At 54.1% G+C, this 12,171-nt stretch overlaps 1 protein-coding gene across 2 annotated transcripts in view; it reads left to right on the plus strand.

Annotated features, from left to right (window-relative positions):
* Nucleotides 1-12,171, plus strand: part of TUB (TUB bipartite transcription factor) — an 88,139-nt gene that overhangs the window by 64,309 nt on the left and 11,659 nt on the right. Inside the window, exon 1 of one of the 2 annotated variants that reach the window (XM_017651089.3) lies at nt 3,121-3,470. The exons of the other annotated variant lie outside the window; for it this stretch is intronic. Within the exon in view, the coding sequence (XP_017506578.1) occupies nt 3,433-3,470 (38 nt within the window). The 5' untranslated portion in view covers nt 3,121-3,432. Of the gene's footprint in view, nt 1-3,120; nt 3,471-12,171 lie in introns of those variants that run through there. 2 annotated transcript variants of the gene reach the window in all.

Below are 12,171 nucleotides of genomic sequence, written 5' to 3' on the forward strand. Positions count from 1 at the left end.
AGAAAATTGAAGACTCCACATGGAAGTGGCATAGTGTGAAACTGCTAACCTTCCTTGGGTGAACAAGTCTTGCTGAAGGGAACTTGCACTGGGGTCCTCCTGCTGAGGTGGCAGGTGTGAGGGTCTCTTACAGGCTGCTTCAGTCCCCATGCTTTCCTTCATCCCCCTCAAAAACCATGGCCATGTTTGAAAATGCCTAAAATGCAACAAGCAGAATGAATTCACAGCAAATATCTTATCCTTGCAAGATTAGGACAAGTGGTGAAGAGGTGGGATGGGTTCGCTCTGTACACGTTTCAGTAGAGATAACTTGTTCCTGGAGCTAAGTCTGAAAAGTTCAGGTACCTCCTCAAGGGCCACTGTTCTGCACAGTTGTATTTTAACCACTGCCTCCTACAATTTTCCTCACTTGGCTTCCTGGAGTGGCTTTTCGATGGAAGCAAAGGGCATTTGCTTAAAATGTCACTCAGAGAAACCATTGAGTAGGAACACCCATCACTGGTTCTGATTTGAATGAACAACTTACCCTTAGAACTCACAGAAGCACATACTTAAATACTCCCCAAACACACCCACTAACATACCGTCCAACAAATATTGGTGTGCGGACCAGTGCATACTGCAGGACACCTTGCACACACACAATCATGTACACTGGCACACAGTTTCACAGGCTCCCACACATCAATCACATGCACATGCACAGCCTCCTCAAGGAGAGACATGGGGAATCACCTTATTTCTGCACCTCACTCTGCCTCCAGATTTTACTCTCTTAGGACAGAACTTAAAGTGTCTGTTTAATAGATTCAATTACTCCAGGCTCCTGAGACCTTCCAACTCAATTCTGATTGCTTTTAGGTGTCAGATAATTTGGGAATAAAGGGGAAAACAGCCACAAATTTTTGAAGGGAAATTTTCCTAGCTCCAGTCATCCCAGAAGTGGTAGCTGTTGATTGTAGCTTTGGTAGGCGGGTGTCTGCAGAGCGGGGTGGCCTCTTGCTCCTAATTAGGGCTCTTTCCACCCGCCCTGATGGACAGAGGCCCTTGTATAGTGCTTTGCTGTGCTGCTTTGGCCTCCAAGCAGGGACTGGTCCTTTTCTGCTGCCCTTCTTGGGAACCTGATCAGTGAAACTGAGATCCGTGCCAAGTGTCCCAGCAAGCAAGGCAACAGCCCTACTTTCTGTCCCCTGCACCTCACTCTGGGGTGATTTATTTTGCCTTCTGTCTCCAGTGACAGTGATGGCTCTTGGAAGCTGGTAATCAGAGGTCACAGCCTTCAGAAAGCGTTGATGTGGATCCACCTGACAGAGGTGGATCTGATCTGTCCTGCACTCCAGAAGCCTGGAAAGAGGGGCTGAGTGTGTGTGTGTACATGAGCACCACCTGAACTCTGATAGGCAGAAAGCAGGCTCAGGGCAAGAGCACTGGACCCAGGCTGCTTGTGTGTGAATCCTGGCTTCACTGTTGAACAGCTGAGTGACCTTGGGCAAGATCTTAGCCTTCTCTGTGCCGCAGTTTCTTCTACTGTAAAGTAGGTATGATAGCACCTACCTCCTATGGTAGCTCTGAGAATAAAATGAGTAACAGTATAAAGATAGTACTTGACATTCAGCAAATGCTCCAGATATCTTGGTTACTGTTTTTATAGCCCATGGCAAGGTAAGGCCAGGCTGAAAAGCTGGGAGAGCCCTGGAGTGGGGAGCTCTGGCTGTGGACTCAGGGGAGCAGGATGGGGCCCTCCCTCAGCACAGCTGGCTGTTCTCACACTCTCCCACCCAGTGGTGCAGTCATGAGGGCCTATTTGGCATAGAGGATCCCCACATGGACACTCTTCTGGCTTGGTGGGGGGTGGGGGGCACTGCTGAATCCAGGGTGCACATGAGGATGCCCACATATAGTGTGGAGGCTGCGCCCCTCAGCCAATCGGTCCCTGATCAGTGGGCCTCTCCTCGCGTTGGCCAGCCCTGCTGCTGCGGATTGGCCATTTTTCACCTCAGCATGCCAAGCCTTGCTTTGAAGTTGGTGCTCAGAGACTCTAAGATCACCGCTGTTGAGAGGTTATTGCTTGCCTTCAAGTGCGGCCCCCAGAAAGGGCTTTGGAGGATGGAGACCCTGGTTCCATTTCAGCTCCACTGCTTCCTAGCTTTAGGTCCTTAGGCATCTTAACATTCCCGAGGCTTTATGCTCTGGGAAATAGGGATAAAATACTTGCCTCTCAAGGCCATTGTGAAAATTAGTATAAATTTATAAGGGCTGGGAAGTCAATAGACAGTAAACGTTACCCTTTCCTTGACTGCTGTAACTGAGCGGGGAAGGACTCCACTGCTGTTGTTACGGAAAATACTGGAAAACCTGGACTGGATCACTGATGGAAGAACCAAGCAGCACTCATAGGTCTTGGAGTGCTGAGGTTTATTAACACTGGCGGGCTCCGAGGGGAGTAATCTCCCAAGGTCTGAGCCCCAAACAAAGGCAAAGGGAGCAATATATATCTTTCTGCTTCCGTATCTGCAACATTCCTACGTGCACAGCAAGCGAGCAAGGAAGAGGGGGTGAGTTTAGGGAGTGGGTGCCTGGCAGAGCGGGGAGTTAAGGGAGTGTTTTGTGTGAGCAAACAGCTCATCTTTACTAATGCCAAAGACAGGAGGTCCGACGGGAGGTATTGCAGGACGGGCGGGGGAGTCGGGGAGGAACTTGTGAGGACTCCGGTGCGCTGGGAGTGGGCAGGCTAGACTCCACGCTTGGGTCCCCAAGGTTCCCCGGGACCTCTTTTGGTCTTTTCTAGCATCATCCCCTTCCTGCGCAAAAGGATTCCACCCCCGTCCTCCACCTCTCCCCCCAATCCGAGCAGCGGTTTCCCATCCCTCAGTGGAGATAGGTAGGCCAGGCAGGTAGGAAGGTGTCCGAATTATCCCCGTTTCACAGAGAAGAAACTGAGGCTGGAGGTCTGGGGACCCGCCCAGACGCCGCGCTGCTATTAGCCCAAGGTGGGCGCGGGCGCAGTCACGTGTGCGGAGCCTGGATCCGGCGGTTCCCGGGAAGGGGGTGCCCAGAGGGCCTGGGGTGGGTCTCCGCTGGGGGGCGGGGCGAGAGGAGGGGCGGGCCGCCGCCGCCACGCAGCGCTCCGGCCCTGGTCGCGGGACCGAATCCCTCCCGCGGCGCCGGGCGGTGCGGACCGGCCCCTCCGCCTCCACGCGCGCGCGCTCCGCCGCTTCGCCCATCGCGCCGTGCCGCGCCGCGCCGCGTCGGCAGCCTCTCTCCGAGCCCGCAGCCGGGACTCTGGCGTGCAGCGCGGGCCTCGGCGGGGCCTGGCGCCCCGGTCCGGGAGGATGCGGCCCGCGGCGGCCCGGGAGCTGAGCAGGGCCCCCGAGCCGGCCCCCGCGGGCCCCGGCTTCTGGAGCCGCAGACGCTGCCCCGCCCCTGAGAGACATGACTTCCAAGCCGCATTCCGACTGGATTCCCTACAGGTATGCGGGCGCCGGCCCCCGGCTTCTCTTCACCTCAGGGGTGCGGGTCCGGCCACCACCCTCCAACGCTCAGGTGTGGAACAGGGTCGAGGACTCCGGGCCAGGGGCGCCCACCACCCTGAACTCAGGGCGCCGGGCTGGCTGGGGACCCCGGGCCGGGCTACAGGGCACCCGACTCGCCCAACGAGGGGCATGGGTAGGAGGCTCAAGGCCTTCCTACTTCCACTTTGGGGGCCCGGGAGGACTGAACCCGAGAGACCTGCCCCACGTGTTATCGGCGGGGCTTGCTGGAAGGGGCCAGTGCGGGCCTTGGAGGGTCCCGCAGTGCCATGTGGCCGCCTGGGGAGACAGCGCACATTGCCATGAACCCCTCTTCGGCCCAGCACACAGGGTCACAAGCCAGCGTAGTGGGGTACACACACTCATATCTGTGGGCCTACACCCACAGAACGTGGGCGCATTGGGCCAAAGACTTGCTGCTGGTCAGTTCACACAAAGTATGAATTCCTGGAGCCAGTTACTCTGAACCAAGAGCCAGGCTGCTCATGTACGCATGAGTTACAGACCCCTGCGCGCGCCACACACACACACTCTTACTTCTTGGGCTCACACAGGTGCACTCCTACATAACTGCATATATACATCCTATATTTGGAGAATACCTGACACCTGCTACCCACTTACAAGTACTGCTCATATCTTTCAGAGACTCAGAAATCCACCTGCTCACATGTCTATACCTAGACGCACAGTAGCTCATGTACACAGGACTGCCTCTACATGCACAAGAGTGAAGAACCCTCAGGCACGCTCAGGGAAGCACTGCCACTCTGTGTTCCCAAACACTGGTCCCAGGAACAGCTGGGTTTTCCCACCTGTGTGGAGGTCGGGGTTGGGGGTTGGGTGGTGGAGGGCGGGGTGTCCCAGGGTACAAGGCCTTTCCCCATCTACTCTACTCCATTCTCTCCATAACTGCTGAAAAGGAGCTCATTGCCATGGCAGCGTTAGATCCTTGGCTACCCATTGGCTCCTTCGTTGCCATGGACTACGGGGCTGTGTCTAGGCCTCCTGGAGAGGCATGTGTGTAAAGGGTGCTGGACTGTTAAGTCCCACTGTGTTTTGCTGGTCCAGGTGCACGTGCCTGTGGGTGGCAGGAACAGACCCTACGACCTACCTTGTAACACAGCCAGCTCTTGGGAAGGGACCTGATCCTAGTCCCTGGTAGAAAATCTGACAGCTCTTCTCCGAGTCTGTCCAGATAGCATTCAAAATGGAAACCTACTGAAACTGCCTGAGGCTTGTGAAAAGCAGATCCTTCTGCAGACAAGCACCTGCCACTGGCCTGGGGATTCAGGGTTCTCTCGAGAATTGTCGTCTCTAATTTCAGCTCCTTCGGGGGGTTTCAGGGCTTCCCAAACTGAATTTGTGGGTGCCCCTCTTGCCAACACACACGTGAGTCACCCATAGGTTTCCTGCAGATATATGCACTCATACTTCAGAGTGTCACATATGCCAGGGAGATTTTCCCATTGGGATGGGGCTGTGCTGACTCAGAAGAGTACAGGGCATCCAGGCTGGGGAACAGGTATCTTTTGGAGTGTCCTGGCTTTCTTGACATGGGGACTGAGGACTTTGTAGAAAAAAGTGCAGCCCCACAAAGTACCATTAATCTCTTCTAGCCACCCAGCAGAGGTACCTGGGTGGTGCCTGTGGGGAGAGTGGCCTCTAGTGCTGTGAAAGGACCTGTATGAGGGTGCAGGTGGCAGGGTGGTGGCCACAGTCTAACTTGGGGGAGAGAAGGGCAGCACATGTGGCTGTGGATATGATGGCATGTTTAGAATCTGGCAGTCTGGAGGCCAGGCCAGGTCATGGTTCAAGGAAGCCTCCCGCAAGAGCCAAGGACAAAGCAACTTGGGAAGTGTGTGCACAGGTCTTAGAGAAAGTCCACCTCAAACTAGGGAGGGGTCCTTCTGCCTTTGGGAGAGGGGGCTTAGGGAGGTGGGGCTGTCTCTGGGAAATCCTCCAAGGAGTGGTTCAGTACTTGCTCCAGCCTAGACCCAATCACTCCATCCTCCCATTCCTCTCTTGGGCACTCAGAGTACAGAATCTTGCCTCTGGAAGACTGGCCCTGAGGAGCAGTTTGGCATCTTTGTGGCCCTGCCCTGCTTACTGTCCCATCACTCTGTCACCCTGCCTTTTTGTTTGTCTAGCTGGGGACAGGCTGTAGTCAAAAGTTGCTGGAATCTCTCCTGCCTTGCTGGGGTCTTCCTGTGCATGCACTGAACCTGGGAGAGCACTGGGCTTGGGGTGTAGACTTCCAGAATGGGGCGACCTGGGCGGAGATGAGGAGGTGCAGATTGCCTTTTTCATTAACTGGGCTGCTGATTGCAGTAAAAGCCACAAGTCTGTCTAATCGCAGAGAAAACTGGGGCAGAAGACAGACAAGACAGTTTACTTGCAGCTGAAGGGGATGGGCCTGTGTTCCTGCTTTGCTTTGAGGTTTCCCTAATGTTACAGCATGTCAGAACTGGAATGTGTCATTAGGTTTGGGGGAGAGAAGTCAATCGATTTGTTAGTACTCCAGGTGAGGGTTTTACTCCCTCTGTGATGTGGTTGCACCTGCTTTCCCTGGGCCTGGCTCCTTTTCTTTGAAGCAATGACAGTTGGTGATAATCTTCTTAAGAGTAATTGTGGCTCAGTGTGTAATGATCATGGATTAATCTCACATTCTGACTTAGAAGGGAGCCATTTAGTTTACAGAGTTTAACAATCTCAATGATTTTTTGCTTTTTTTTCTATTGCTCCTAATAATTTCCATTTCTGCCATTTTCTCTTCACCTGTGTTTTTGAGGAGCATGTATTAAATGCCCCTAGTTCATGAGTTTATAACCTTTTTGAGTTGTAGTGGAGCAGTGAGAGTCAGGCATATTGGAGGTCCATGCTGCGTGGGAGTGATGGCCGGCCCTGTCCTCAGTGCTGTCTGCATGGGCCTGTGGCCATTGCCTTCCTCCCCAAACCGTGAACTTGCGGAGAGCAGGGGCCTCATCTGATCTTTGGCTGTGTGCCTAGTATAACCCAGCACAGACAAGATGCCTGCTGCTTTGAACCAAAGCAGCATCCCCAGGTAGCTTTTACTTCCTGTCTTTTGGGGCCCCTCACCTGGGTTCTCAGCACACCTAAGGGATGCGGACTCCCCTCAAATCTGAGGCTTTATGGAGTACTGCTGGAAAAACACAGCTCTAGGTCAGAGAAGACGACTCTCAGGCTGGAAGGGTCCTTCCAGGCTGTCCAGTCCTCTGTGTGGATACTGTAGCATTCCTGTGACCAGCCTTCAATTGCATGGCTGTGACTTAAAGTTCTTCCTTAGGCTGAGCTTTTACATGTCTCTGGGTTTTCCTCCTCTTGGTCCTTGTTAGGCAGGATCCTCCTGCCACTTCCTCAGCTTTCTGGAGGAGCAGATGACTACTGATTACGCAAGACTCTGGACTCTTTCAGTTATGCCTCTGGGGAGCCTCAGAGGCACCCTGGGCACTGTGGCCCACCCCTGCCCTTCTGGCACTAGCGGGGGAGGAGCAGAACCTTGGCTGCCAGATCCATGGTGGATCTCTCTCCACTCCTACCCCAGAACCCCTTAGGGACTCTTCCTGCTGCTGCCTGGGGTACAGGAGCAGGAAGCACAAGGTTGACAGGATTCAGGGAGCAGGCACCCCATGCATGCCCTCATGTTGGTCTCTGCCCTCACCAGCTCGGGTCCTGCAGCTGCATGTGGTGTCCTCGTGGCCTGTCCAACACCGAGCAGAGTGAGGCTCTTTTTCCCTGGCTCTGGACCTCTGCTCCTGTTGCCTGCCCTTGAGCCTGAACATCCTACAGGATGGCTTTGACTCACTGACAGTCATCCTGAGACCTGTTAACAAAACCCAAAATCTCTCAACTGGCCAATGTCAAGCCCTGTCTCCTCCATTCTGCCTGTGTCAGGAGGATCGGGTTTTGGACCCATAAATAAGACCTGACCTTCTGCTGTGAGGTTTTCATTTGTTATACTGATGGCTAGCTTTCCAAGGTCTTCTGAATTCATACTGTCTTCACAGTTTCTCTCTCTCCTTTGTGTCACCTGTAAGTTGGCTGAGAAGCCTGTGTTGTCTTCAGGTCACTGATAAACATGCTAACCAAAAGAACCAGAATGCTAGAAACCTTCTTTGACTGCAGCATGACCCTGTTGCAAAAACTTTGGACTGTTTGTCTAATTGCTGTAGTTGCTTGCCACTTAGAGGCTTCATCTTGCCCACAGTTACCCGTGGTGGTCCCTGCAATTCCATGCGGAAATTTGGCTGTGCTGTTGTCTTGCCAATGGGTTTCAGCCCCGGACAAGTTCTATGGATTCAGTGAGACCAAAGAAATGACAGTGGAACTTTCTTGGGATGAAAGGGTTTATACCCAACTTTATTCCCATGGTGGCAGGTCGATCACTAGAATCCTGTCCACTCAGAGCAAGTCTGCATGCAGCAAGCCGGTCTCTGCCTCTGGGCCTCTCCGCCCCTGCAGCTGTCTCAGTTTCTGTTCTCAGTGCTGCCGCCACTCCAGTCTCTGCTCTCCTACAGCTATGAGGCCATGCCACCGTGTTACCCAGAGCACTGGGTGCAGCTCTTTATATAGAGTCAATAACGATGTATTGCCCACAAATGTGTAGTGAGCCAGCCAACCAGGGCCAGGTGAGAATCGTAGCCATAGGAACCTTCACTTTATCCACAACTGTCCTCCCATTTTTTCTAATAAACCTGGGCACATGGACCCTAACTTGCTGGTGAACTTGGGCTTCCTGCTAGTGATTACCATGTCTTCTAGTTATTTAAGCCAACCCTGGAGCTATTCAGTTAACCCCTTCTACAGTCTTAACTGGGGCCTGTGTTAGACTCACTGATCTGGAGACCCATCTGAACATAGGGCTGTATTTGCTTACTTCCAGCCTCAAAGCAACTCCCCAATTTTTTTTTTGTTCTTAAGAGATCACTAGCTGTGGCTCATGGTCTCCATTTGCATGGCTGAGGATTAGGGTCACCTGTTAACAGGCTTTAAAAGAGAGTGAGGTGAGGGATTGATTCTGGGGCAACTTCCCAGGAGTCCTGACTTACCCAGTCAGGGCTGAGGGTCCCTAGCAATTTTGATGCACCTGGTAAGTTTGGGATCCAGTTGCTGGCATGGAGATAGCCCCTCCTGGCAGGCTGGGACTCTTGTAAGCAGCATCCTCTTCCTTCTGAAGCTGCCTCTGTTTCCACCTGCCACTGTTTTTTTCTAAGCAGCTACTAGACAGCCCACTTCCCTGATTTCCTGGTTCCAGCAGGGGCAGCTTCCACTGTGACCTCACGGAGTGTAGATCTGTCCCTAAGCCGGCCTGGTCCCCAGGCCCCTGGTCAGCTCTGGTGGATTAGCTGGAGCTTGCAGGGTGGAGACCCTGCTTCCTAAATGTGTGGGCCATGTCTAGTTTTCCCAGCCCATGGGAGAAGGGTCCCTGCCCTCGTTTGTTGTCAAGCCTGGTTCACTCTTCAGGCATCTGTACGGGGCCTCAGGGGAGGCGGGGGCATATGGAGGGGCTTTCTCCCCAGAGGTGGAGGTGCCGTCTCATTCACTGTGGGCAGAGAGAATGGATTGGTGGGCACAGACTGGGTTTCTCTGACCCTCATGAACCTCTGTGGTCCAGAGGCGACTGTAATGAAGGAGCACCAGGGTCAGCTGGAGATCCATCCATCAGTGCCCTGTGTCCTTTCCACATCTCCTGGCAGGGCTGCAGCTGGCAGCCTGGGCTTGGCAGGGATTCCAAATTGGAGCCCAAGTTGTTAAAAAGTCATTACTGTCTCCTCTCCTGTTATCGTTTTGTGCTGCCTAGAACAGTGCCCATCAGAAAGGCGCAGGCTGGGGAGTGCTGGTGAGAAAGAAAATAACTGGGAAATTGCTGTAGAAGGAGCTGAGAAGGCCGGCCCATCTGGGGCGGGGAGTGAGGACTGGGCCTGAGTAGGTGAGAGCATCCCTTCTTCTGCCTGTGGAGATGGCCATCATTGTTCGCATTGTCACCACAGCAGCTGCTGTTTGCAGGGGATTCTTTGTTATTCACAAGAGGTAGAAGTTGTGGGTTCCAGATGCATTGTTGTTAGGCAGAAGCACCCATCCTCACCCAGTACAAGCAGGAGCCTGCTTTTCTCCACCCATCCTGCCCACTCTGAGAGCCTTCTTGTTTAGGTCGATTCATTGCTGGCCCTCCTGGGAGGGTCTTGCTCAGCCAGCTCATTCTCGTTCACTAGGCACATGTTTCTTCTCTCAGCTGCCGCCTCCGGCTTGCACGCTGCAGTCCTCCAGCCGCCCCAACATGCCTGGTGGCGAGAGAGGTGGCAGGCAGCACTCTAGGCACTTCAGGGTATCCGAGTTCCTGAATCTCTTCAGAAGCCTAGCCCTTGTATTCATCCATCTTTCTCTGAAGGCTGGTGTTTAAGTCCATCCTACCGATAATCTTACCTGGTAACCAGCGCTACTAAAGCCTGTGGCTCTTGGTCATTCTCCCCAACACAAGTAGAGACTGAGGAAAAAAGAAACGTTTACATGGAAAGCAGCCTCCTTCCCCAGGCATGACTGTGTGGAAAGTCCATGGCAGTGGGGCAGTGGATGGTGAGGACACCTTTTGTCAGTCGGGCAGCCACTGTGACCCAGAAGTTCCAGAGGAGGCTTTGCTGATGCGGGCCTACCTCTCAGCTGGATGTCCTCTTTCCCAAATGAGCCTAGATATTAGTGTCAGCACCATGGAGCCATCTTCCTTGTCCTGCTCAGACAAGCCCAGCGCCAGGGATGACCTAGCTGACTGCCCTGGCCCTGCCCTGTGAACGAGCGGCTTGTGTCATCCTAGTAGCTGTGGACAATCTTCTGGCAGGAAGGGAAGCCAGCACCATCTTGTGGAGGTGACATAGGTTCCTCTGGCCAGGCCACTAGCACGTGCCTGAGATGAAGGCTGCCCTGTGCGTGCCTGGGCAGACAGCTTGGCAAGCAGAGCACAGTTGGATTTCAGGCCCTGTTGCTCCTGTCAGCCACGCAGAGCCCAGACCGCAGCTTTTATCCTGGAAACTGTGAATGAGCATGCACGGCTCATGCCTCAGACCAGCGTGGACAGTGGGGTTTGCAGGCTGAGCCTCTCAAGTCTGCGTGGGCGGGTGCTTTGCCCTCATGTTGCTCAGTCAGGCCATCGACTTAGGGTGGATGGGTCGTGGCCTCTCAGACCTGGCAGGGCTCCCGGACATCTCCTCACCCTAATACCTTTCTTCAGAACTCCTGCTGCCATCCACCGGCCTGTCATGCATGCTTTCTGTGATGGGGCACTCACCGTCCCAGCCAGCTTGAATTCTTAGGAGCTGGTTCACTGTCCTCTGCTCCTGGTGATGCCCTCAGGGAGTCCCATGCGGCGGTGTGCTCTTAGGCAGGTGGGATATTTTAGGCAGACCGAGGCCTTGACATAGAAGCCTGTCTGTTGAGTAGTTCTTTCCTGTGCTCTGGCAGTGGAGGGTTTGGTGAATGAGGCTGTTCTGTGCACAGCCCCAGAACACAACTGGGGCTCCCCTTGAGTGCAGAGCAGCCCATGGGTATAGAGAAAGGCCTCCCCAGATGTCAAGAAGGAAGGACAGCTGCCGATTAAAAATATGTAGAGTCGTCGTAGATGGTGGTCAGACAGGTGATGCTAGAGGTGGGTTGGGGGGCTGTCTGTAGTCCATGGATTTCCTGCCCCTCTCTGGCTGGCTCTCCCAGCACATGGAGACATAAGTAGTTTGGATGAGCTGAAGGACATTTCAGGTCAAGGACTGTTCCAGCTAGAAAGGGCCACTGCTGTCAGGAGGAGGTAGAAGTGGCTTTCACTTGTCTTCAGGGTGATTTGACTTCATCCTTTCCCCTGCACACAAGCACACACACCTCTCACACAGGGGTTTGCATGCAGATGTACCCAGGTCTGTGCTTACACACACCTATAGATGCACACACACACTGGGGCTCCTCCCTTGTGTGCACATGCATAAGACATACTTACGGCATCATGGACACACCTAATGCCCTGGGGCCTGCCTGTGCAGGTGTGCACACACATGTCTAGAGGCAGGCCCAACACCACTGGGCCAGGGTTGCCTGTGGGTGCCCAGGACTCAGGTCCTTGGGCTGCCGTCCCACCCCACGCAGCCATCCTGACCTTGGCTTTTCTAGAATTTGGATCTAGGTCTCTTGGGCTGAAAAGAAAGCTAAGTGGTTGCAGCTGCTTGTTCATGCTCTGCCTCCCTGGGAGTGAGCGAGTCTGTGTGAGGTGATACTACCCAGCCCAAGACCAAAGGGACTCAAGGATTGGATACTCTGATGCCATCTGTGGCCAGGGAAGTGTCTTGGGGGTGGGTGATGGTCTGTGTCTGCCCTGCAGCTTCCCCACCCAGCCCTAGCCCTGCCCTGAGGCACTGTGTGGTCTCTTGCTTCACTCTCCCAAATGAGGGCACCCTCAGCCCTCCTTAAGTGGGGAAGCGGAGTGGACCTTGTCAGCACTTCTACTCTGACACCTGGAGAGATGGGAGTTTGCTTTGAACAAATAGGGAAAGAGCTGCCCCAGAGGACCCAGCCACCTCCAGAAAGGATGGGAGGATGGAGGGCAGAGGCTGGTGAAGTCTGGGAAGAGCTGGAGGGTGCAGGCCCC

This window comes from Manis javanica, chromosome 11 (assembly GCF_040802235.1).
Source record: "Manis javanica isolate MJ-LG chromosome 11, MJ_LKY, whole genome shotgun sequence".
Taxonomy (NCBI): domain Eukaryota; kingdom Metazoa; phylum Chordata; class Mammalia; order Pholidota; family Manidae; genus Manis; species Manis javanica.